This window comes from Marmota flaviventris, chromosome 3, assembly GCF_047511675.1.
Source record: "Marmota flaviventris isolate mMarFla1 chromosome 3, mMarFla1.hap1, whole genome shotgun sequence".
NCBI lineage: Eukaryota > Metazoa > Chordata > Mammalia > Rodentia > Sciuridae > Marmota > Marmota flaviventris.
This window is the reverse complement of record NC_092500.1, coordinates 99,663,820-99,691,092: the sequence shown is the minus strand read 5'-3', so window position 1 is coordinate 99,691,092 and position 27,273 is coordinate 99,663,820. Positions and strand designations below refer to the sequence as shown.

Here is a 27,273-nt window from a genome sequence, read left to right as displayed (position 1 = left end):
TTATAAGAATCCAAATAAGCCAGTGTAAACCTCCCATTCCAAATCCTTAATTTAGTAACATCTTCAAAGTGTCTATTGCCACATAAAATACTATTTACAGGTACCAAGGATAAGGAACCCTACCACACTATCTAAAGATAAATTTTATTTATTTTTCTTTGAGTAGTGTTAATATAATAAATCACACATTCTTAAATTTTCCTTCCTAAGAATTATAAAATTAGCTGGAAAAATTTATTCTTCATCCAAAATTATATAACTTATAAAGAAATATATTTTAATCAGTCATATTTAAGTGATACTTAAAAGAGGTATGGGAGATACAACTGCATTCTTGCTCTCAAAAATTCAAGGCAGCTCCCTGGCTTGTGACAATTCCTAAAGACTGTTGAAAAATAAAACATGTAATTAATTAGTAAGGTTGTGATACTATGCATAAAGACCGAGAGGTGTACTATTAAATCTATTTGACATTTTCCAAATCAGATGCATTCCAAATTATCACTTTCATTTCAAAAAGTTTTTAAAAAGGCTTTCTTTTTCCTATTACACATAATTACAAATTCCAGGCCTCCATAATTTTCCAGTGAGAATGCACCAGTATAAATTCCTTCTTTTGCTCAGCCTCATCTTATCTCTGACCCATCCCTTGCTGGTACTTTCTCTAATTCAATTTCATTGTCCCAATTTCATGTTTAGGAACATACTGTGTTGTGATGGCGATTTCATGGATTTTCTGCATAGGCTTGTTAACAACATCCATTTTCTTGGGCATCAAATGTAAGTACAAAAGAATATTTTTAAAAAATCTATTAACATATATAAGTTATAAATTACACGTTCATATAATTATATGTATGTCATTACATAAAAACTTCATGATTTCCAAGTGAATGAAAAACCAGTTAAAAACTATTTGAATGTGTCTAAATGATATAAATAAAGGTTTTCTGATTTAAATTATAGGATAATTATTTATTATGTATCTATGTGCACTTGGATATTACTGATAACATCAATGATGGCTTACATATTATTTAACTCAAATCTAATCTTATATATTTCCTTGAGAAAAAAACAATGAGAATAGTTTCTTACTCTTTGTTTCTTTCTTTTTTTCTTTCATCTTTCTTTCTTTTATTTATTTCATGGTGCAAGGGATCAAGCCCAGGGTCTTGTACATACACTAGGCACACTCTACTACTGAGCTACAATCTCCCTCTCATTACTATTATTCTGATTCTATTTGTGAGTCACATTAGCATGCCAAAGGATTGAAAGATTTCAGATATACTCTTCTAATATACAGTTATTCCAAATGACTTTTTCAGATTATTTTAATGTGTTTCACTGCACATTAAGCAAGGTACAATTTCAAATGTTTAAAGCAAAGCTAAGAGCTATATTTGAGCCATACTTAAGCACACTGGTTTATTCCTTTTATTCATATTAGAGAAATGTTTCCATGTCTAGCACATGAAATTTTTATAAAATAGAACAATTATGGAGTTTCCAAATCCATAAAAAAAAACTAAGAACCTCTAATATGGCTTCTGCTAGCACTGAAAAAATATGCTTAGAAAGATAGTGATGGAGGTTATATTTGGATAATTTTTGTGATGACCTTGGCAAATCATTTCTCTATCTCAGAGGCATCTGCTGAACAGGAAGTACAATGAGCTCTAAGAAGGCTAAAGGAAAGTGTTAGATTTTCTTTGACAAGCTTGAACTTGCTCACATAGTGCTAGAAGATGAATTTTCTAATGATTCTTAGAGAACTATTTTAAAACTCAAATCATTCTTGTTACCCTGTGTATCTCCTCAGATGAAATAACACAGCCCAACACAAATGTTAGAAATTCCAGAAAGCTTCCCTTCTCCATCTACCCTCCTTCTGTTTTGTTTTCAATATTTTAAGTAAATTCTAGTCCATCTATTAAGATGCTCATATGTTAAATATCTGTTTATCAAACACACTAGAAAAATTCATTTAAATAGAACTAATAGTAAGTCAGTAAACATCTTGATATTCTTCAGTAAAAACTGAGAACCTTTTTTATTATTTTTTATTAGTTTATTATAGTTATACTTAATATTGTAGTACATTTTGACATAACCATACAAGCATAGAATATAATTTGGTCCCCTTCAAAACTTGGGATGTTTAATGAAATAGTTCCAACCTCTTTTCTAACTTTACAACACAAAAATCCATATTGAACTCATTGCAGATGTAGTTTAAATATTAATTCTATAAAATAAATTTCAATGTTTCTTTTATAAATATTAAGGGAATAAAAGAAACTTAAAAATTTAAAAAGCTGTATCTGATTAAGAACAAAATTAACTGAATAGATAACATCTTATAGCAATATTGTCAAGTGAATGGAATATAAAATTTGGTTATATATAAAAATAAAATCTAGAGTGTCCAACTACAACAATCAGATGATAAAAAAATCATATAATATGTGTCTATAAAAGTAAATTGGATGTTTTAAATGTCTTTAATAATACTTGATGTCAGTATATATATAATTTTGTCTTATTCTCTGTCTAGTGCATGAGATGTGTTTAGATAAACTATGACAATCATATTTCTAAGAATTGTTAGTTATTGTAAATGATACTAATTAATTTTGTCCTAGTAATACCACATTATAAATTTATCTTATAGATAAACTTGTACACACAGCAGTAGGAAGTTTTAAAAACTGGAAAAATCCAAATGGTACATCAATAAGAGACCATTTAAATAACTAATATTTCATCTATACAATAGAGTACCGTGAAGGGGAGGGAGAGAGAAAGAGAAGCAATCTTTTTATGCACTGCTATAGAAATATCTCCATGGTACACTATTAGGTTAAAAAAAGGGCAACATTCAAAATACTGTATATTATGCTATAATTTGATTTAAAAAGAATATTTTCTTGAATTTACACAAAATAACAATAGAGTATATAAGTATGATAGATGATGATAATGATGATGATAACAAGCTATGTCAGTTATACTTGCTTGTGTTTTTTAAAAATATTTTAATCCTATGAATGTAGGATATGCCAATTTTCCTTTATATCTTTAGACAAAAATTGTTTGAAAAAAAATAAAGTTACTTTGATAAAAATAATGAGACACTAGCTAGACTCTAATATGTTTAAGACTAGCAGTAATTTCTGGAAAATTCTTACAAGTAAAAGATTTTTTGTTTTATCTTATAGCTGTAAATAAGTATTACACAGATGTAATACTTTTTCCTTTGAATTTTGTCCAAATGTAGTAGCTTTCATTTATTTTTTGTTGTTATCAACCTTATGATTTTCCTGGGTCTTCTCATATATTCTTAGCTAGATTTAATGTACATTGTACAGCACATATTTTTATTTGGGGTGTTTTAGAAGTATTTTGTTATGCTTCCCCAGGTAATTACAATGTTAACCTTACTTGTTGGAAATGAATTCCAACCTCAAATAAAAGTGAAGTATTTTGCTTCCCATTTAGGATAAAAAAGAGAAGTCTCATTTCCCTTTCTCCAGTTTTAATAGTTTTGTATAGTACAAGCTAATCAGAGAGTAATAAACAGAGCAACAATCGCTTCTAAAATACAGCTAATCTAAAAAAAAGCATCTTATATTTCAAGTTCCTAAAAATTAAATTATTGCATTTTACTAAGTTTGCCAAATAGCTAACAAGATAAAATAAAGAACACCATTGTCCTATTCCCCCACTCTGGTTAGGCCCACACTTTGATAAGAGAAAAAACAATCCAATCAGCTGAGCCAGAGTTTCTTGATCCACAGAGAAGCAGGGCATGAACTCCTGCTTTCTCTAGTTCCTGGTTATTGATTTCCAATATTTTCTTTTTAGCAGCAATGTTGGTGAGTAAAACAAATCAGAATGTGAAATATGTGATTTAATGTCCTATTGTGTGTCCTGCCTTGGCCAGTAAGGGGGAGATGGGCAAAGTAATGATGATGCAAATTGCTTTATTTTACAAATTATAATCTTCCCCTTCATTATAATATTCACTATTAGGAGCACAGCCAAATTGTGTCCTGTTTCCCCAAAAGGCAGAGTTAACTAGATCTTAAGTGGGCCAATCTTAATTAATATTTACTTTATTTTCATTTTTCTAATAATTCATGAACCTAAATGGCAGCTAGGAAGAGTAGAGTTTGGCCACTTCATTTATTACAAGTAAGATCAGCCTATCTTTATCAGATAGTCCTTTTTTGATCTTGTTTACCTCCTTTTTCTTGTTAAAAAATAGAAATCATTTTACAGTTCTATTCACTTTCTTCCTTTTCCCCTATTTTTCTCTAGAAGATCTGAGTTTTACTCCTTTAGATTTGGCTGACATGTATCGTTTATTATTTTTAATTTACTAATGATTGCCAATTAATTAGTAATTTACCAATTAATTAACTAATTAATTTACTAAGAGATTGCCATTCTCTCTCCTATTTAACAACATAGGCACTTAATGACTGCCAGTTAATAATTATTAATATGTCATGAGCTTATTTGAAGCTAATTCTGTAGCTCTCTATTAAACTATCTCTACAGAGTAAATGGCGCTGGCACAGCTCTTCTACTCAGAACTAACAAATTCATTTAGCAAAGTCAGAATACAAAGTAAATACACAAAAATCAATTTTATATTTATACTTTAGTAATGAACATGAACATCAAAATTAAAAATGTAGTACTAATTGTATTTACTCTAAACAATGAAATGCTTAACAAAACATGTTCAGAATGTATATGCTGAAAACTACTAGATGAAAGAAATAAAAAAACTAAGTGGAAATACAGGGCATGTTCATGAATTGTAAGACTCAACACAGGAAAAATGTCAGTTTTGCTCAAATTCATATGCAGATTACTGCTCCCCCTGGGGGAAATAACAATCACACACACAAACCAAAAAAAAAAAAAAATTTCAATAAATACTGATGTATAAATTGTATATCTTTAATATTCAAGTGTGACATTTTCCTGCATATTCAATAATTCTTATTTGAATGTTCACCATTACAAATTCTTTTTTATGGTTTTCTGGAGCCTCCTTATTTTTTGGGGGGGGCAGAGGGGTTGTTGTTACTGTTTTGATTTATTTGAAGTACTAGAGAGTGAATCCAGGGTGCTTAATCACTGAGCCTCATCCCCAGTCATTATTTTTTATTTTGAGACAGAATGTCACTAAGTTTGTCAGAGCTTTACTAAATTGCTGAGGCTGGCCTGAAATTTGCAACCCTCCTGCCTCAGCCTCCTGAGTTGCAGGTTTAATGCAATTCTTTTCAAGATATGAGCAAGATTTCTTGTGGATGTAGATAATGTGATTCTAAAGTTCATATGCAGCATCAAAAGAACTAGAGTAGTTAAAGCAAGAATAATGAGGGAGGAAACAATCTTCCTGATTTTAAAACATCATATAGCAGTATTAATGAGGGCAATGTGTATTACTGAACAATACAGCAACAAAATACAAGAGAACCTGGTAATAGTGTCACACAAATATGCTCGGCTGATTTTTTATATAGATACAAAATTAACTCTATGAAGCAGAATAACATTTTCAACAAATACTGATGTATAAATTGCATATCCATTGGCAAAAAAGTCTTAAGTCTCACATCTTATAAAAATATCAAAAATCAACTCAAAATGTGTCACAGTGTCAACTATAAAGCAAACACTATAAAACTCTTAGAAAATATGGAGAATTTTTTTTCAGTATCTAAGGGTAGGCAGAGATATTGGAATTGACATCAAAAGAATAATTAATAAAAAGAAAACACTGTTAAGCTGCATGTTCCTCAACATTGAAAATGTTTTCCTTACAAAAGACACTATTAAAAACCATTTACAGATGAACTAAATACTTGCAAACTTCACATCCAATAATGGACTAGAATATAAAAAGTATATAAAAACTTTCAAACTCAACAGTGAAAGATCAAACTACTCAACTAGAAAATAAAAAAACAAATCAAAATACATCTCTTCAAAGAAGATATACAGACTTAAGCATATATACTTAAGTAAGCATAAGAAAAGATGATCAATGTGATTAACATTCACGAAAAGCAATTAAAGCCACAGTGAGATATCACTATACACCTCTCAGAGAGCTAAAAATAAAAAGTAATCACAACATCAAGTGCTCATGAGAGTAAAGAGAGCTGGCTTACTCACTTCAGTAAAATGGAACAATCACTCTGGAAAATCTCACAGTGATTTCTTTTAAAAATCTAAACTTATTACCCCAACAGAACATAGCAATTGCACTCCTGAGCATTTCCCTCAGAGAAATGAGAGCTTATATTTACTAAAAGCTGTACAGGCAGGTGTACAGCAGCTTTATTGGAAATGAGCAAAGCCAGAAAACTACACAGATCTTCTTTAATAGGCAAATGGTTAAACAGATGTGGTAATCCATATCAACAATAAAAAATGAATTATCTATCTACTTATGACAACAATCCAGTGAATCACCAAGAAATTATTGTGAATGGAAAAGGCCAGTTACAAAGTGTTACATACTATAAGATCCCACTTATGACATCACTGAAATGACAAAACTATAGAACTAGAACATAGATTAGTGTTGGGAGCGATGGGGCAAGAGGGTAATGGGTATGCTTACTTATAAAAGGAAATATGATGGCCATACATGGTGATGGAGAACCTGTGCATCTTGAATATATCGATTTCAATATCCTGGTATTGTCATTGACCTATAATTTTGCAAGATGTTACTCTTTGGTTGAAAGTGGGCCAGGGGTACCTGAAATCTTTATTATTTTTTTGTAGCTGCATATGAATTCACATTGCCTCAAAATAAAATTTGAGTTATAAAGATGAAACTTTTATGTGATAGTTAAGTTCATTATTTCCATTGTAAAGATAGTCTGTTGCAGGAATATATGCATGAAAATGTATCAAATGTTCAATCATATCTTAATAATACATTAACAATTTCAACAGCAATGATCTGCTCTACCATTGGTCCCTTCCCCTGCAAAATTTTAATATATCCCCTGAGCTGAAGGGCAAATTAATAGATTAGAAAATAAAGCAGAAATAATATAGAGAATAAAAAAGGAGTTGTAAAAAAAGAGCAAAATATACAAAAGTGAGAGAGAGACACAAAACTCAAGAAACACTAGAATATGTGTTATAGTACAGCCAAAAGTGGAAAAGGAAGTGTTGGACAAAAGTACTATTATAAGGCTTTTGAATAAAAATTTTCCAAAATTGATTAAAAACATTAAACTGCAAGTTCAAGAAATTCTATTACAACCAAGTAAGATAAATACTCAATGCATGTTAAGAGAAGTGTTTACTGTAATAGGAACAGGCAGCTACTTTATAAAGTGATTTTTTTAAAAGAAATGGGCTTAGTAAGCTAGTCAGAATAGTAAGGGAAAAAAACTAATACAGTATTAAAGTATCAGATACTGAAACAAATTACAAAGTTAAAGTAATTAAGGCCCTGACATGCTGAAATATGAATAAATAAATAGATGAGCTGAATATAATTAAAACAAAACTAAATCTGAGTAGTTTGTTAGATATTTACAGTGATTTAAATGCAGCAACTGAAGAGTTATGGGGGTGGAAGATATTCAACAAATGACTAAGACAACTCTGTAGATACCTGGGGGAAACATTGAAGTTATACCTTACAATTTACAATCAAATAAATTCCACATACATCAAAATATAAATTAAAATATAGAAGTATAATCTCACATATAAAACTCTTTTACTAAAAATTAATCAAAAATACTGAATCTATGTGGCATAAACTACCACAAACCCAACATACAAACTAGAAACACATAATTGTAGCTCATATCATACAAAATCTGCCTCCACATCATGTTTGTGCACACAGTATCAGATAACAGGGTCGGTTGCTAAAAGAGACTTGCCTGACTCAGAATGAGAGCATTCATAAATCTAGTTTATTATAAGGTAAGGACACAACTTAAGAACATCATAAAAGTAAACATATATATTAGCCAAAGTCTGTCTCATCAGAAGGATCCTGGAGAGGTAGCACCTTTTCCTGACTCTGAAAGTGTCCTGTGAGGACACAGCTTCTCTCCTGGATCTGAAATCAATGACATGTATATAGGGTATGTTGGTCCTAAGGAGCTCAAAATGGAGCCTCACTTGGGGATTATTATATTTTGCTGATCACAAAGGCAAAACTTTGCTGAGGCTAAGTAACCTGGCTCAGCACCACAATTCTTTCATGGTCTCATTATAACCAAGGACAAATCACATATTATACTGTCATCAATAAACAATGCTGACAAGATAGTATAATCTGGTCCCCTAATTCCTGGACTCTTGGTTATAAAAGTACACTATTAATCAGTATGTCTCATGCCTTTTCTGAAGGTCAGTGCCATTGTGAACTTATAAAACACTGCTCAGGCTGATTTGGGGCTTGCTGGAACTATTTCTCAGAGCACAATAAAAAAATAAAAGACTAGAAACTCAACAGGGAGAAAATCACAAAGGATATAATCATACATTTCATACAAAGGAAAATACATCTGACTTTATGCATGTAAAAAGAACTTTAACTTCAAACATAAAAAGATAATTGCACATCTACATATTTCTATACTATACATGTGTAAATTCATAATATGGATGGTAGTTTGGAAATATCTAATACAATTTAAATGTCCACAAATTTTGACCTTATCTTAAAAATACACTTGCACATGTAAAGTGATGTAAGACTAAGATTCTTTATGCAATAATGCTTTTTGCCATACAAGAAAAATTACAAATCACCTAAAAGGCAATAGAAAAATATAGGACATTCACATGATGGGATCTTACAGGTATGATGAAAGAGTAACAGAAAGTTCTTGATGTGTCATTATAGAACTAGAACCAAAGTATATAAGTTCTTACCTTAGGTACATATATGAGTGCACATATAGTGCGATGCTGCTACATCGTGTACAAAGAAATGAAAAGTTGTGCTGCAATTGTGTACAATGAATCAAAATGCATTCTGTTTTCATATGTATACGTACCTAATTAAAATAAATAAATTTTAAAAATATATATTTAAAGTAATAAAAGGTACAATATCATGTAAATAGATTGTCACCGTTTGTATAAAGGGGAGAAGAGTATTTTATATTCATTGGTTTGTCAAATTAAAAATATCTTCGGAAAAATAAAGAAGAAATTGATAAACTCATCTGCTCTTAGTGAAACTGGGTAGTTTGAAAAAAAAACAAAACATGGATACCAATATGGCTTTTTGCTCTGCATCCCTTGAAACATTTGATTCTTTTTATAGTAATTACTTAATCATAGTAAGTGTAGTAATTAATGGGTTTCACTGTGGCATTTCCATGAGTACACATATTATGCTTTGATTATATTCACCCTCCCTACTATTCTTTCTTTTCCTTCCTTCTGTTCCATTTTACCCTATTCCTCCACTTCTTCAATAATCCATCTTCTATTTTCTTGTCATTTTTGTTCATTTCTACATATGAGAGAAAACATGGTATACTTAATCTTTGTGTGTCAAGCTAATTTTGACATTTGATGCTTGAAAAATGTAAATTTTAAATTTTTCAAAAATCTAAAATAATGCATATTCAAGTCTCAAAACTTATCAGTAATTTAGAGCTTTCTTTAGTCTGTGTTGAAGGATTACTTGGTTATAAGATGTCAGTATTTTGGTAGGAATGAGTATTCTTGTCTGTAGTTTTCCAGGTATCTACCATCTCAATGCAGCAGCAAGAAAAACTCATCCACCAGGAAAGAGCATTGTTGAACTTTACGCAATGGAAGAGAAACCATGACATTCAGATGAAATATTGTCAAACCTTGATGCAAAACTCTTTCAGTTTGGGTAATTGATATAAGATCAGTTGTTTTCAGTAGAAATCCAAATGCATGCACTAACTCCTCAGAAAAAAACAATGATATATTTTATTCTCTTCAAAATTGTTCTTCAGAATTTTATAGTAGGGGGACATGATTTAGATGCTTTTTACTCTTATCTACTCCAATAGTATAGGGAAAACACTAAGTTTTCAAAAAGAAAATGCAGCTAAACAACAGTTCTGGAAGTTTAAGTATCTTTTCTCCTGTAAAACTGTGCCAGATCTCTTGTTCAAATTTTTGCTCTTTGTTCTACTTTATGCAGTTGATCTTCTTTTTGTGAATACATTCTTTCTTAAAACAAATTCCTTCAAACATTGAATACTAATGCTTACCTTTTAGTTATGTCGAAGTCCTAAAATAAACATACTGTTCATTTACATCCTTCTTCCATTTTCTTCCCCTACATGTTTTCAAATCATTCCTGAAGTTGTACTGTTTGTTCTGTCTGCTAGACATGAAATATTTCTTGCTTAACTCTCAGAATCTGAACATGAACTCAAGGCTTACTATTCAATTCATCTAGTTATTCAGTACACTTCAGGTTAAATTTAAGCAGTAAGATTAACAGGCCTGAGATAATAAGTGAACAAGAAAAGATTGTAAATATTGTAAATTCAAAGAAAGGAAAAGATTGATAAAACTGAGAAAATCATATAAATTTTTATAGAAGTGGAAATATTTGGGTAAAAATGTCTCCGAATTACTTTTAAATAAACCAACTCTTAGAGACCTATTGTAGGTCAAAAGTATTATATAAATCTTACGGTTCTCAGTATCAGAAAAACTGGAATTGCTAAGTGCTGCACATGGGAATGGCTAAGTGCTGCACATGGTTATAGTGTTTAGTTTTCCTGGAGGTGACAGAGGGTTAGACTGGGGAGATATTCTACTAATTTTTACAGTGGTGACAATAATGTGAAATGTTTCTATTCAAAGCCTGTAACTGCAGTCCTTGTTCCGACAACTGGATTCAGAATGGAAAGAGTTGTTACTATGTCTCTGATATTTGGAAAAGTTGGCTAGCCAGCAAAGAGGCTTGTTTGAAAGAGGGCTCCAGTCTTCTACAAATAGACAGCAAAGAAGAAATGGTAAATTCAGCTTTATGGTTACACGTCACTCTGAAAATACTATGTTACTTATTAAAAGAAAGAAGATTCTCCTAAGATAGAATTCTTTAATATTTTTAATAGTTTATAAAATTCATAAAAATAAATACTTATAAAAATAAATTTATAAAAATAATTACTTAAAAGATATAAAGTAGGAATTACTATGCTTTATTTTCCTTTTAATGGGAGAAGCAAAAATCAGGTTGCTTTTACAGAAGTCAAGGAGAGTATATTAGTTCTATGTCCTTGGTTAATGAAAAAGAAAAGGAAAAGACTAGACCACAAGAAAAACAGTCTTCCATGACATGTAGCCCACTTCAACATACACATACATGATTATTGCATATATTTTCCAATGTATTTCTCCATGCTATAGAGAAATAGAATAATCTGGAAAACCAGAAGTATAAAAAACTGAGGTGATGTCATGAAATGAATAGGTCTAATAAAACCAAGTATTTGGTAAATGAAATGTTAAGTTGATATTAAACATAGTTCAGTAATATTTTAACAAGTGAACAAGATATTTCTCTAAAATCATTCTACACATAAATATATATGAAACAGAATGCATAATTACAACATATCTTTTACTACATTAAAACGTATTCTGACTATATTTAGTAATTAGTTGAAGCTCATTTCTACAAGAATAGTGAGAAAACAATGTGTTAAGGATATATGGTAAGCTAGGAAGGCTTGAACTATTATAATTATGGGTATACAAAATTATTTTCTGTGTAAATTTGATGATGAAAGTTATAAATGTTTTTTAACAAAATATATTTGCAGTTACATTGCTTCTGGAATCTCCTAAACTATTGGTAATATTGAAGTATACTAGGAAAGAGTGATCCACGTGTCATATGATATAAAAAATCTTTTTACGTCTGCTTATGAGGGGTCAGTATAACCTACCCCCTTCCTTTTTTTTTTTTTTTTTTGTTGACATCTATTGTCAGACTCTGAATCCATTCATTAAAATTACTTTAATATCAAATTCCTTTTTCCCATTGTCTTTAATACTACATTGGTCATACAGAAACAGAAGAAAAATCTATAAGATGTATCCCCACTTTTTTTGTTTCATTTTGTTTTTTTTAAATAACCCCCTCTCTTTTTCTTCAGCACTAAAGTTACCATTTATTTCCAGCTAGGCAAAATGTCAGAATTCATACTTCATGATAGTTTTATTCATGGTTTATTTTTTTCTTGGTTCATGTTCAGATCTTCTCTCATAGGTTTTTATCACCAAAAACTTGCAGAAGCTCAAAGCAGGCTATGCGTACTGGGTGGAAATATCTCAGGATGGACTTCAGGCACCTTTCCTTTGGCAAGATGGCTCCTCTCCTTCCCCCGACCTGTAAGTCTCAGAGGAAAATGTTGTGAGAATAACTAGAAAGATGAGGCAATTCAAAGGTTAATTTTATTGTGCACACTGGATTCCCTTCAGGAGACATATCAGCATTTCAATTTCACAGGCTCCTGATTGAAATTAAAGCTAATGTTATGAAGAGGTAGTTTCACAGCTTCTAAATCTTCTTCTCAGCCCTCCAAACATTATCCTACAGAAAATAAACCAAAATATGAGTGTCTAAATGAGCAATATAACATAATTATCAAGTGCATTTTCTCTGTATCACTTAATGTTTAGAGCACTAAGGGAAACAGATTGTAATAATTATTAAGCAATTATCATATTGAACTTTTCAGATAGAACTAGAGAGACTGGTGAGCAGAATCAAGTACCCTACTACCTTGAGAATTAAGAGTCAGGAGACATATACTATCTACCACCTATCTTTGTGTATACATGGCTTCCTTTTCTTCGTACACTGTTAAAATTACATTAACATATTTTTATGGAGACAAAACTGCTGCTGCTGAAGGAGGAGGATAAAACCACCACAGGAGGGTGCCATATTAAAACAAAAAGGCCTCTCTCATGTGTTAACCTCAAAAGCATCCTTGTCACACTCCCATCTAACCTCAGATATGCTGACTTGCCTTTCCAGGTTACCAACAAAGAGACCCCAGTCAACCAACCAGCTCTGCAGATTCCTCAAAGACAATGTCCTTTTGTCAGATAACTGTAACAACTGGAAATATTTTATCTGTGAGAAGTGCTCATTAAGATGCTCTATCTGAAAGAATTTGCTCAAAAAGATCTATAACGCTGGTATTTGAAACAGGCCATTGAAAAACCTGCCACAAAAAGACTAAGAGCAAATACAGAAGTAAACCAGTGTATGGGCTTTGAAACCAGCTTCCTAGAAATCAACGCTTACTTTCATATTTTCACTTGGAAATGTCTTCAACAATTTGAAGATTTCAGTTGACATTGTTCAAATTGCCAATAAATTGATTGGAATTACAGAGGACCAGACACTGATGCTCTATGAACAAACAAGAACATAATTTCCTTCCCTCCCTCCCTCTTTCTCTTTTCTTCCTTCTCTTCCCTTCCCTTCCCTTCTCCTCTCTTTTCCTCTCCTCTCCTCTCCTCTCCTCTCAGGGCCATTGAGAAAATAAAATTTGTCTGTAAATTGTCAGTGACTACTTGGAGAGAATATGTTTGAAAATCAATTAATCCTCTTCAAATAAAATTCTCCTCTATATTCAATCTCCTCTCCTCTCCTCTTCTCTCTCTCTCTCTCTCTCTCTCTCTCTCTCTCTCTCTCTCTCTCTCTCTTTCAGATAGAACTAGGAGTCTCTCTCTCTCTCTCTCTCTCTCTCTCTCTCTCTCTCTCTCTCTCTCTCTCTCTCTCTCTCTCTCTCTCCTTTTGTCCAGAGACAGTATAAATATCACGCAGAAATCAATATGTGATTGGAGGAGGTGGTCCAGTTATAACTGACTGATTTTTTTAAATAAATAAATAAATGTAAAGCTTGCAGCCTGCCAAATCTTCCTATGCATTTTCTAAGCTTTCAGGCATTATGTTGGATTGACAGAGTAAAAGGAAAGAGATATGGATTTCCAAATTGGAATTGAGGGGAAAAGGCTTTTCTCTGCAGTGTCACTGTTCTCTGTGTCAGGACTGCAGAGTTCCATGGAGAAGTGAACCCCTAGAACTTGCCAGCATCGGTTACCCAGTGAAGGAAAGCTGTGAGCTTCCTGACTCCCTCTGAGTACATTCCCACCACTCACAAATCGAAGGGCTCATGTCTGAACCCCCCAGATTAACATACCAGTACTTTTAACTGTATTTCTCAATGCCCCAAATTCTCCATCAAAAAATAATAATTGGATTTACTTTTAAAATTGTTGGAAGACTAAATCATAAATATATGTAAATTGTTGTGAATGATGTCCTATAGAGTTGGATACTGTATCAGTGCTTGCTACTGTTATCTGGAGTAAGCCACCAGCCACTTCTAGATATCAACCTCTATGTGCATGCTGGGCAAAACAGTCTATTTTCCTGCTAATGTTGCAGGGCCATTGAGAAAATAAAATTTGTCTGTAAATTGTCAGTAACTACTTGGAAAGAATATCTGTTTTAAAGTCAATTAATCCTCTTCAAATAAAATTCTCCTCTATATTCAATCTGAACCCCTGTGCTAGGCACGTGGGCTCCCTGAAACATCCGTCTTATTTTCAAGAGACTGTTGATATGTAAATACCTCATCATCTTCAGGAAGGAAATATTAATTATTTGTATATTATCTTTCTCCCACTCACCATCCCTAGAATAGCACCTTGGCACATAGGAGGTTTTCACTAAATATTTGCTAAATTCAATATAATTTCTAATCCTTCATTTTTTCATAAGAAGTAGCCAAGATACATTTAATTTTCATATTTTCTCCTTAAAATAAAGGCATTATTTAAATAAAGTAAAAAACCCTAATTCACTGAGGCAGTCGAAATCATTTAAATAAAAATAAAATTTCTGATACTTAAAGGTCTTTTTACAATGGGGAAAGCCTTGGAAGAATGGGAAGAACATGTCCTCATTTTTTGGTTTTGTTTTTTGTTTGTTTTATTTACCTTTGACCTGGAGCTTAATGGTAGAAGTATCAACAAAAGGAATTTTCTCTAGTTTTCTGCTGATGCCCCAAAACCATATAAGTTTTCTTCTGTGTTTGGTTATCACAACTGGCAGCTGGCCGCTAAATATAATAACCTGGAATAAAGGAGAAACAATAGCGATTTTCAGTGGTAAAGACTGTTTGTCTTAAAGAATCTTCAAAGTATTGTCACAGAGCTATGTTTAGAGAAAGGATAGGAAGCATTTACAATTCTCCTTAGAAAAAGCACAGTGAAACAAAAGGCAAACATCCTCCAGCTGATGTTATCCAGCTAGTATATGATGCTGTATTTACAAGTTAGAATTTTATCTACACTGCAGTTGACGTACACTCCTAAAAGTCTCCTCAGTAGCAACTCTGCTTCCACACAGATGGCGATGTGGAAAAGTTTTCCCTGCAGGTTGCTTTTTGCCCAGGATACCAAGGCTTTTTAAAGATGTTAGCACGGAGATAACCAGTTTTATATCCTAGTTCACCAGTGATGAATTGGGTCACTGATTCATCTCATGGAGTTTTTTTTTTTTTAAAGGGAAAGAAAAAATATCTGTCCTACAAATGTGAACAGGCTTTGTCACGAGGTATTAATAAAGTGTACTAAATATATTTTTAAAAACACATTGAAATAATTAGTAGAATAATAAATAGGTGCGCCTAGAGTCTGAAAAAATCTCTTAATAAAACGAGCCTTGTACAAAAGTCATATACCATTTAAGTAAGATTTTTCTGCTTTTTGCACCTTTTGGAAACCACAAGAATCTCTCTACAGAGAAAGTAACTCCCGAATTTTAAGACTGCTCCTGAGACAACCTGCTAAACCCTTGTGCTTGGTTCACAGTCTTCTTGGATCCCCCAAATAAAATCTGCCCATCATCCTTCTTGAACTTCCTGCTATTCCAGGGCTCCTGACCTGTTTCCTGTTGATAAGTTCTAAGTACTGGTTCAATATCCTCAGGAAAAGGAATAGCTCATTGTGTACCCTGGGGAACTCAGCTCTACCAGGAAAGGCTGTGTTCTTGTTTGACTTTTCCTGCAATTTCTTCAGAATTACATACTCACAACCTAGAAGGAAAAACATCTTATGCTGAAAAACCAATTAAGATGAGGTCCCAATCTGACTATCAACTGAAAGTTGTTCTCTGCAAATCATATTTTCAAATTCATCTTGTGATTATGTGCTACTCTTAAAAAAAATTTAAGTGTGTGGAGAAAACATTGTGCCAAAATGTTTTTGTTCTGAAATATTCATTCATAATGCAATCAATATTGTGTTTTTTGTTAGACCAGGGGATTGAGGGCAAAGATGAAGAAGAATAGTTCAGGGAAAGAAAGGATGTCTAAAGAATTCTCTTTTTCCTCCTCACTATCTACAAAGACCTCTCCTTTAGGTCCAATATTGGTAGTGAAGACACTGGTCACCTTTTACTCTTCAGGCAGCTAGACTCTTCAAAAGAATGGCAGTTAAAGAGACATTATCATTCGTCCCTGAGCACAGAATGCCAGGAGTCAATACTTAAATGAGTATTATATCCCTACTTTATAATTTAGTCCATAAATTTATTTGACTTTTTCATTTTAACTGGATTTTCTTTGCAGCAGTAAGGTTTAAATAATGGTTGCTTAACAACACACCTAATTCTCATTTCTTTTTTTAATTTTTTTTAGTAGTTGTAGATGGACACAATACCTGTATTTTATTTCTATATCTTTATGTGGTGCTGAAGATTGAACTCAGGGCCTCACACATGCTAGGGAAATGCTCTACCACTGAGCTACAACCTTAGCCCCTCATTTCTTCTTATATACATATTATATTAGCCACTTTCATTGAACATTGCACTTATCATATAAAATATTTGATAATATCCTCAAAGTAGTTATCTCTACTTTTTGTTTATGAATTTAGTTCACCAAAGAAAGTTGTTTATGCATGTTTGTGCTCTCTTATGCTTAAAATGAATCACTAAATCTTTTTAAATATTTTATAAATTTTCTTTCCATTTTATATTACAATTTAGGTTGTGAAATTAATTTCGCAGTTACCTTATTTTGACAAACAGTAGCATCATGAGGAACTTATAAATATTTCTGCTTTAAACTTAATGAAATCAGCTCCATGAAGTAAAATGATTGGCCCATAAGATAATTCAGAATAATAAGTCTAAAACTCTCATTTTCTAACCACAAACGCAGTTCTCTCTGTATGACACAGGATATCAACACAAAATTTGTACAGCACTGAAGACATTTCCTAGCTAGCTAACCAGAAGAAAATTAAAAGAAGAGTCCTCAAGGAAGAATCTGCAAGTAGTACAGATAAAGTAACAATCTTACCAAATACAGTCTTACAAAAAGGAACACTGCAAGAGTTTTTTTCATCACATGATTGCTAACTGAATGTAATTTCCCCATGAAATACATGTTTACTGAAGATAAAAGCAAAGCACCCTGGTTTTCACTGTTGAAAAATGAAGAGTTATAATCTTTCGTGGATGATCCTTTCTAATATTAAACCCCTAAAACTGATGAATCTATAACCAATAAAGTCAGTAGTCATGACAGTTTTATTCACAGAGATCCCTGTTATGATTGTGCATAACAGCCACCTTGAGAAAGACCTTATCCAGTCTAAAATTCAGCTCTGTAGTTTGTCAGTCTCTTTCACTTTCCATGACCTGACTGGAAATCATGTGGTCTATTGCAAAGCAGTTTACTCACCAGTCGTGTTGATGTCATAATTTTGCTTCAATATCTCATTTTAGGAAAATATTAAAACCTTCTCCTTGAAGATAATATGTATTTCAAAGGCTTGGATTTTTCCATAAATAATCACATAAGCAATTCGCAGAGTCCTCATAAACTCTCAGTAAGGCACAATCAAAACAATGATTATTATCATACTCTGAAAAGAATTTTCATGCTTAATTTTTCCCCAAATCACAAATCCATTCTAAAATCACACACACTTTACATTATTTATATTTATTATTATTAACTCTTCAGTACCTGAATGGTATAAAAACGGATCAAATGGGAGAAAATAAGAACTGATACCAAATTATTTCTGGTGCACATAAGAGAGGTTGTTTTCTTTTTCTTTTTCTTTTTCTTTTTCTTACTGATCTTCAATCTCTCTGAAGCGGGTATCAAGGGCAGTGATTCTATGTAAAGGGGATTTGAGAAATTCTTAGGAAAAAGAAACAACTATTGGAGTATTAATGGGTATGCAGAGGTATGTTTATAAGAAGTTAAGATTCTCATAAAAGGAGTTATTTCAGCTGTTTCAGATGCAGTCTTGATTGACAGACTGGGAAAGGAAAAGTGTAAACTGAAGAGGAACAAAAAGAATTAGTCATGCACTTAGAAGCACAGAATGGGAAGGTCTGTTAATTTCCCCTGGACCACTTGCCTCTGGAGCAAAGGATGTGACTTCCATTTAATTCCTCTCTTTTAGTGAGTGTGTCCCTTCTCTACATATGAGGAAGACATAGAAATAGGGAGATGATGTTGGATGTTGAGAAGGAAGAAAACCAGAAGGTTATTTCTAAGTCAAGAAAGTGGATAAAAACTGTAAGGGTTTCTGGGACTGGTTGGTGGTCTACAGATGAAGACTTCTTGTGACTGGTAAATATGTGCATGACCCCCAAATTCAGAAATGCTAGTGATCCCAAACAAGAAAAATGGGAATCCTGATAGTACCAGTTGAAGATTTTGCCTTTCCTGATTATTTTCCATTTCCCAGTGTCTCAAATATGCCTTGCATTGGCCTCCCTTGGCTCAGTTCTTTTGTTGGTAGCTGAAGCAGAACGGTCAGTCCCCTTCATCTGCTGGTTCAAGTGGGCTAGTGAAGATTTTCGGGCTCCACTCTTGCTGCCATCCTCTGACATGCACATCGTCTCAGCTCTCTACAGTCCTTTGAGAAAGCCTTTCCATTGAGGATGGTCACACAGTCCCTACTTCTTAGGCTGCTAACATCTATTATGATCTCAAACCTTAAAAAAAGAAAGAAAGAGTTAATCAGTTTATTTTTCAAGTAAGATATTAAGTATCCATAAAGTCCCTAAAAGTCTTCCTCTGGTGATAAAATTATAGAATATACACCCAGAATGAGTTCACTGAGAAGATGGGGTCACCTATTTCTTTATTTTCAGACCATCAATTTGATTATTGTTCTTCAATGCAGCAGGAAACCCAGAACAACAAAAACTATTTCTAATTTGAATTTATCATATGATTCTATTGCTACTTAAAAACTTATTTACTGTCTCTTTAATACATTTGCTTAACTGTAAAATACAAATGATCATATTAATCAATTCTGTCTCCTGAGAGAATAAATGCTTTAGAGAAGCTTTAGGGAAGAAAAGCAGATATAGCTTTAAGTGTAATATATTTTGGTATAAGGGTTGCATTTTCCTATTCAAATACTTTCATGCATTCTTCTTTCTAAATGTTTCTCATTATAAATGAAGCTGGTGTTTATAATGGTCTGTTTATATTGTCAGCAAGTCTACTCTAAGTGAGCATATTTTTTTAAAGATGTGCTCCCTATTTCACTATACTAAGACGAGAGAGAGAGCGAGAGAGAGAGAGAGAGAGAGAGAGAGAGAGAAGAAAAAGAAAAGAAATCTTAGGTTTTGTCCTTTTTTCTAGGTATGACAAGTTGTGGCCTTATACACCCACTTTTACAACCTGGACTCCTGGACTTCAGCATACACACACATAAAAGATTTTCTATTTCTTTCTCTCACATTCTAATTATCTAATTCACAGTTACTCCTAGATACCCAGTGTTGAAAACAGCCCAGGAACTGTCCCCTGATATTTTACTAGCACTATAGATGTGTCTCCCTGTTTTATAAGCCATTCAAAAGCAAGCAATTATATTCTACACATCTTTGGACATCTTGTGAACACAGCATCCAGTAGAAAACAAATGTTTGATTGATGTTTGTTGAACCAAACTGCTAACTCCATCACTCTTTCTGTTAGATGCCTTCCCTGTAATATGTTCTGAAATCTTACAGTTCAAAGGAGTAAGGTGCTCCATCCATCCACAGCCAGGCTTTGCCACTGCTGTTGCGGGAGAGCCCTATCCAATAAGAGTAGAAAAACTCAGAGTAGCTTTGAGGCATGGCAAACTCCTGTGAAAGACATACAAGAAAATCTTTAGCTTTAAAGAAGTTGTAATTTATTTTCAAATAAGTGTGGGGGCAGCCAACACTGTTCATGGGAGATCAACAAAGAATTCCTACCTCACATAGATGAGGGTGTGATTAGGAGATAAAAGTATCTGTCATGAGATCCATTAGAAATTCATCCAGGTTAAAGAACTTGTTTTGCTTTAGTTGAAGTTTGCAATTTTATATATTGATATTTTGAAACCAAGCATTTTATCAGTCAAAATTTATACATAATCCATTGTTTTTAAGACACAAAATGAAACATCAAGAGTGATATAACATAGTGGGAAGAAGATTTACAAAGAGATATGGAATGACTATGGGAAATGGAAAATTTTAAAAGGAAAAGTTCAGGAATGGAAAAGAAACCTTTATAAACATCTGGGAAAAAAATAACTGGGTATGAGAAAATAAATGTGAATATACTTCAATGCACAAAGAAGTGAAAAATGGACTTGGAAGGATGACCTATGTCTCAAACTATAGGGGACAAAGAAATTTTAAATTTTACATACACACACACAGTCATGTGTATGTCCATATTTCTAATATGTATATTGAAATTTCAAAAAGTTATTTACTTTCTTTCATCTACTCTCACTCTATATTCATATATATTTAACATGGGAATTATATATAATTATTATTATTATATATAGTATAATTATTATGATCATCCATTTATGTCTTTCCTTTCCAACATATTATAAACTCTTTAGGGATAAATACTTAGTTTTAGCAATTGTTCTACTCTCAATGCCTCAGATAATTAGTGGTACATGCTGATTCAACAAGAGATCATAGGAAATATCAGGGAAACTATTGCAAAGTGATGGTCACACAGTAGTCATGTGAAAAGAACTGTATTTGAACATATTTTCTCCAAATTAAATGGTATCACTTTAAATTAAAACTTCTGAAAATAAATCATGTGTAAGCGATTTAAACATATACAAATTTATAAAGTGCATAAAAGAAAATAACTTTGTAACTTTCATAGCAAAATTTCCTACCATTCCATATAGTACAGTTTAATTATATAACTGAGTCTTCAGTATGGGCTGGAGGTAAAGCAAACAAATATAATAAGAAAATGTTTTTGCCAGGACATATTATGTTAGTAAAAGAAATTGGGCTGGATGCAGAGGCACACACCTATAATCCCAGCGAGCGGTTCAGGAGGCTGAGGCAGGAGGATCACAAGTTCAAAGTCTCAGCAATTTAGTGAGGCCCTAGGCAACTTAGGGATACCCTGTCTCAAAAAAATAAAAAGGGCTGGGGGTGTGGCTTAGGGGTTAAGTGCCTCTGGGTACATTCAATTCCTAGTTACCACCCCCCCCCCAAAAAAAAAAACACAGAAAGAAAGAAATTGCCTTCCTCTATGCATAAATGGAGCCATAGAGGGTAAAAGATATTAAATAAAGGTATTACAAAGGTTCATTCATACAGATTTCAGGAAGTGGACAGAAATTAATATGTGACTGGAAGGATGTTAAAACTTTGTATATAAAGCTGGACATTTAATTAAAAAGCCATATGTTGACAATCTGCTCTGCATCAAGACCACTGCTCAATTATAGAGAAAGATAAACAAGTTATCACATGATCACATTGATGAACGAATTCAATCCAAAAGCAATAATGAATGTGGAAAGAAGTGGGGGAGGGGAATAATTACATCATTTTAAAAGTGCACTTATTCAAAATGTGTCAATTTGTAGGGTGATTTTCATATTTGTCTTGACCAATGTTCTGGAAAGCAAGATATACATTTGTGGATCATGGTAATGATTTAATTAAATATTTGCCACTCATAAATCAAGTACAGTCAGTGGTATTTTCATCTTTCTGATATTGTGTAAACACTCTTCTCTTCTTACCCAAACTAAAAGAGGTTAAAAAAAATTAAGGCATTCTCCAACTATTCCCTGGCTGAGGGGTGGTTTCTGTGGAGTAAGCATTTATGAAGAATGGAGCTCCTTTTTATGTAGTTGAGGGAATCATGCAAAGCAATAGGAATAAGACAGAGTCCTTGATCAGAGTAAGTGGGAACATTTGTGAGTCAATATCATTCACTCCTCTGAATTTTCTTGGCCAGCTCTTTCAAGGCCTCTTCTTAAGAATTCTTCAAACATTGAAAAGATCCAGGGCCTTACCAGCACTTCTTGTGTGTTTATCTTCAGCATGGTGGCATTCTCACCAGTGCAGAAATATTCACAGCCCTGCCAACTTTTACTCTCTTTATAGAATTGGTAGCATTGGTCCCCATGCCACCTCCATTTTTCTGGGCATGGGTTGCACTTGTGTCCTTGAGAGAAGAAAAATATTTGTAAGTTTTCTACTCATGTTTGCTATATTTCTTCTCATGAAATTATAGAGTGTTTATGTCCCAAATAAGAATTGATTTCCCTTCTCTCAGATATTTAAATTTCCCAGGCAATGATAAATACAAATCTGTATTGAGTGGCCACAATATGCCAGGAATTATAATTGGTGCTGATTATACAGTGGAAATTAAAATAGACGCTCTTAATGGAGTGTAGAATCTAGTAATGAAAACTTCCTTGTCTAGATGGAAACTTCCTTGTGTCTTGGCTATGCAAAGTAGCACATGGAGAGTAAAATCAATTCATGAAGCTGCTCATATGTTCAGAAATGCACAATGCATTATATTCAATAAACAAAGGATCATAATTTTCTTTCTCAAAATCATATTCTTATGACAAAGGGGTTTTAAAAAAATACAATGTATACCAATGTGAGATGGGCTCTTACTGTAAACACAAATAAAATTTTAGGGGAAAAAATGCTGAGACAAGCCTTGAAGTTAGAAAGGTAAATTTCCATGTATCAAAAATTAAGATTGGCATCCATGCCAAAGAAGTAAGTACACAAGTTGAATGTTCTTAGATGGAACAGTAGGTACTGACGGTATATTTAAGAGTTAGGCCCTGAGAGTCACAGGCCCTAAAAGGAATGTGGTAAAGTGTAAATAGGAAAATATAGTTTCCTTAGCACAGTAGCTTATACATGCAACAGGCTGAATGGATGTTAGCTTCAAGTCTAATCATGACTGTCACTGTGACAATTTAGATTGGTAATGCCTGCTTGGAGCACTCTGTAGGAAAAGATTAGGAAGCTGCATCTGAGCTCCACATGAAGGAGAATATTGGCTCATTGAAATGTCTGCTCTAGCTTCAGTAGATATAAACTGTAACTGATACAGTTGATATACAGTTGATACAGTATATTAATATCTTACTCCCCTTTCCAGTTATAAGATTTCTTGCATACCTTTAATCTTCACATATGGTGAGTGATTTTCTCTGTACAAGTAAAGTTCCATATTTCTATGAGAATTGATAGAAAGTGTAATTTCAATGAGTGTATAGGAAAAAAGCAAGATACAATTAGATGGAAAGGAGAAAGACTCAAATATAGTGCCTTATGTGAATAAAAATACTAGGCAGCTGAAGTGATAGCAATAGATACCTCTTTACCAATATAACTTTACCTACTTTAATATTTTATTTAATATTACATTAAAAAATTAGAAAAATAGAACGAGTCAGAAGTAATTAATTTTCCCTGGACTTGCACATACATAACGCGCATGTATACATACAAACACACACATGCACGCCATGTATATGGTGTGTATATGTATATATACACACACACTAGATAGGTAGATAGATAGATAGATAGAAAGAAAGAAAATATATTTAAGGAGAAATGCACATTTTGAGAGAGAAATTAATGTCTGTACTGAACATGGATTGTTTTCAACTATTTTATTCATGGCTGTATGACTAGGGAAATTACAAACACCATTGGATTCCTAAGATGAACATGTGTGATTTCTGTGAACTCTCCTCATCTATAAATTATGTGTGTGTGTGTGAAATAAAGTGATAAAAATTTAACATTGTTCATGATCAGTGAAGCAAGAATGTAAATATTACCAAGGCTAATATTCTTAGGAAGGACATTCAGTTTTATAAAAACCTAAAAATATATCATCAAACATAGTCTTATCAATTTTTTTCCTTATAGTCCTTTTTATTTCTGTTTCTCCTTTATTTTACCTAGGACTTGGACCCAGGAATGCAAGTTTATATAGGTGGTTCAGACCCAAACTTTATTTTTCATATATTCAACTCTCAAGACAGCATTTTTCCTAGTTCCTAACTTTGGGATGTCAATTTTATATTTAAACTAAATGTGGTTTATTTGCCTAGCTTTTCTTTTTATTTTTTTTTAATATAGCTAGATAAAAATTATAGAGAAACCTGGATTCTCTTTTTGCTGAGATAGGGCACCGAACAAAGAGAAGTATGCCCACTGGGCTGTTAGAAAAATAAGAAAGAATAACGTGACCAGTGAAATCAGTATTCATGAGAATAAAAATCATTTAGAGAAGTGGAAGTATGCCTATTCATAGTATTTGTTTATGCCTATTCATATTATTGGGTGATTATATAATCAAGATGTCTGCTTAGGGTGTGAAGTAGTGTATGTCTGGAAGTCTGAGATTTTGTCCTGTTTTAGAGTTCCCAAAAGATAAATAAAAACTGAAAAATTGATAATACATATTTCTTCTTAGGTATATATGTTAAAGAGAGCAGAAGATATAGACCGAGGAGTGGGTAGCTGAGTCAAATGGTAATTCCATTCCCAGTTTTCCAAGGAATCTCCATACTGCTTTCTATATTGGCTGCACCAGTTTGCAGTTCCACCAGCAGTGTATGAGTGTGCCTTTTCCCCCACATCCTAGGTTATTTGTTCTTTTGGTGTTTCGCTTTTTGAGTTCTTTATGTACCCTAGAGATTAGTGCTCTATCTGATGTGCTTGTGGTAAAAATTTGCTTCCATTCTGTAGGCGCTATCTTTACCTCACTGATTGTTTCTTTTGCTGAGAAGAAGCTTTTTAGTTTGAATCCATCCCATTTATTGATTCTTGATTTTAATTCTTGCACTATAGGAGTCTTATTAAGGAAGTCAGGGCATACTACAGGGACACAGCCACATCAATGTTTACAGCAACACAATTCACAATAGCTAAATTGTGGAACCAACCTAGATGCCCTGAAGTAGATAAATGGATTAAAAAATGTGTTATATATACACAATGGAATATTACTCATCAATAAAAGAGAATAAAATCATGGGACTTGCAGATAAATGGATGGAGTTAAAGAATATAATGTCAATTGAAGTTAGCCAATTCCAAAAAACCAATTGCTGAATGTTTTCTCTGATATAAGGAAGGTGATTCATAGTGGGTTTGGGAGGGGGAATATGGGAGGATTAGACAAACTCTAGCTAGGGCAAAGGGGTGGGACAGGAAGGAAGGGGGCATGGGGATAGAAAAGATGGTGGAATGAAATGGACATCATTACCCTAAGTACCTGTATGAAGACACAAATGGTGTGAATATACTTTGTATAAAACCAGAGATATGAAAAATTGTGCTCTACATGTATAATACAAATTGTAATGCATTCTGCTGTCATATATAACAAATTAGAATAAAAATTAAATTTAAAAATTCAAACAAAAAGAGAGCCAGAAGAGAGGACTGACTTGAATAAAATGGATAATGAAATACAAATAGGACAGGAAAGAGTCTCCCTCTCTCACTCTCTCTCCCTCTCCCCCCCCATCTCTCTCTCTCTCTCTCACACACACACACCCTCACTGACTTCTCCAACACTATTTTTATTTATACAACTGTGGTACACCTATCATTGACATTGATGTCTCCTAGGGTACTTCTTAAAATGTACATTTTTTTCGGTATCAGTCAAATCATATGGAATTAAAATAACAGATTTGATTTAGGTTATCTGCCTTCTTTATCTGATCCTTCTATGATTCTTAAATTATGAGTTTATTGACTTATAATAGGGATGATTTTTCAATTATGGGACAAGGTAAATTGAAACATTTCCATTTTATTTACTTGTAATGTTACGTTAGCTATTCCAAACTAATTGCTTTATTATTGTTTTAAGTGTTGCATTTAAAGAATTCTTTCATACACAGTAACACAAACATGTATGGACTGCATGACCCCCTAAACTTATCATGGTCTTGCAATCCAAACTCCTTATCAAGTTTTCCAGAAAACTAATTAAATAATACTGGTTCCCAGTTATGTTAATAAGAAATTCAACTTAGATTGACAGATAATATCCTGGGGGCAGAGTGATAAAGACCTGCTTACCTCCACTTTTGTTATAAAGCTCACGACAGAGTTTTTCAGCCACATGCTGCAGGGTTTCTGCAAGCTTCCTATTCTGGGCTTGGACAGACTGCAGATGTTGAGAGAGATTCGCCAACCTTTCTTCCTTTTCAGAAATGCTGTCTTGCTGAGTACTGGATAGCTGATAGAACTGAAAAACTAACCCAAGTGGCTAGGTCAGACTGGACAGTTCATTTCTTCATTTTACTTCTAATTTCCACTTAAGATGAAGGCAACATGTATATAAGTTAAGATCTTAGGTTCTGAGATCTCACATTGCATATATCCAAGTAGAGACTCTAGTACATACATAACAAATTGTATCATACTGCACAAATTAATTTCTCTAAGTCTTTCTGAAAATGTGGAGTCATGATAACAGTTTCTAGCTTCAGAAGTAAATTCTCAAACTATTTTACTACTGAATAGATATGTTTCTGTTCATGCAAATGATTACTCAATCTAAAACCACGATTCATTTACCTATAGATCATTACATTAAATAGTGGCAATATTCCATATATTTTTGTTTGTCTGATTATTAAAATGGTCAATTATCATTTCCATATTTTTATTGATTTATGATTATTATCAATGGGATCAACAAACTTCCCTAATAAAATTTAACTATAAAATTTTAATGCAGGTTTGAACTTTGGTTTTCTAAATCTAAATAGAGAAATCCCTTATGAATCATGAGAGTTGCTTTATATTCCTAAGAGTGATGGTGATTGCAAACTAAAAGTTATATCATACAAATTTTG

General features: G+C 32.9%; 2 protein-coding genes across 7 annotated transcripts in view; one reads left to right on the top strand and one right to left on the bottom strand.

Annotated features, from left to right (window-relative positions):
• The window catches only part of Clec9a (C-type lectin domain containing 9A), a 14,775-nt gene extending 1,348 nt beyond the window's left edge, over positions 1–13,427 (top strand). Inside the window, exons 2-6 of one of the 2 annotated variants that reach the window (XM_027924006.3) lie at positions 700–780; positions 9,761–9,907; positions 10,879–11,030; positions 12,279–12,414; positions 13,067–13,427. In XM_027924006.3, the coding sequence (XP_027779807.1) occupies positions 700–780; positions 9,761–9,907; positions 10,879–11,030; positions 12,279–12,414; positions 13,067–13,185 (635 nt within the window). In that variant the 3' untranslated portion in view covers positions 13,186–13,427. The remainder of the gene's footprint in view (positions 1–699; positions 781–9,760; positions 9,908–10,878; positions 11,031–12,278; positions 12,415–13,066) is intronic. The other variant, XM_027924005.3, reaches the window with a different exon arrangement.
• The window catches only part of Clec1a (C-type lectin domain family 1 member A), a 27,623-nt gene continuing 12,572 nt past the window's right edge, over positions 12,223–27,273 (bottom strand). For 2 of the 5 annotated variants that reach the window (XM_027924010.3, XM_071610144.1), the window contains exons 3-6: positions 26,492–26,668; positions 22,420–22,571; positions 20,106–20,224; positions 12,223–19,072 (exon numbers count right to left, since the gene is read on the bottom strand). In XM_027924010.3, the coding sequence (XP_027779811.1) occupies positions 18,922–19,072; positions 20,106–20,224; positions 22,420–22,571; positions 26,492–26,668 (599 nt within the window). In that variant the 3' untranslated portion in view covers positions 12,223–18,921. The remainder of the gene's footprint in view (positions 19,073–20,105; positions 20,225–22,419; positions 22,572–26,491; positions 26,669–27,273) is intronic. The other 3 variants (XR_011707110.1, XR_011707111.1, XR_011707112.1) reach the window with 3 other exon arrangements.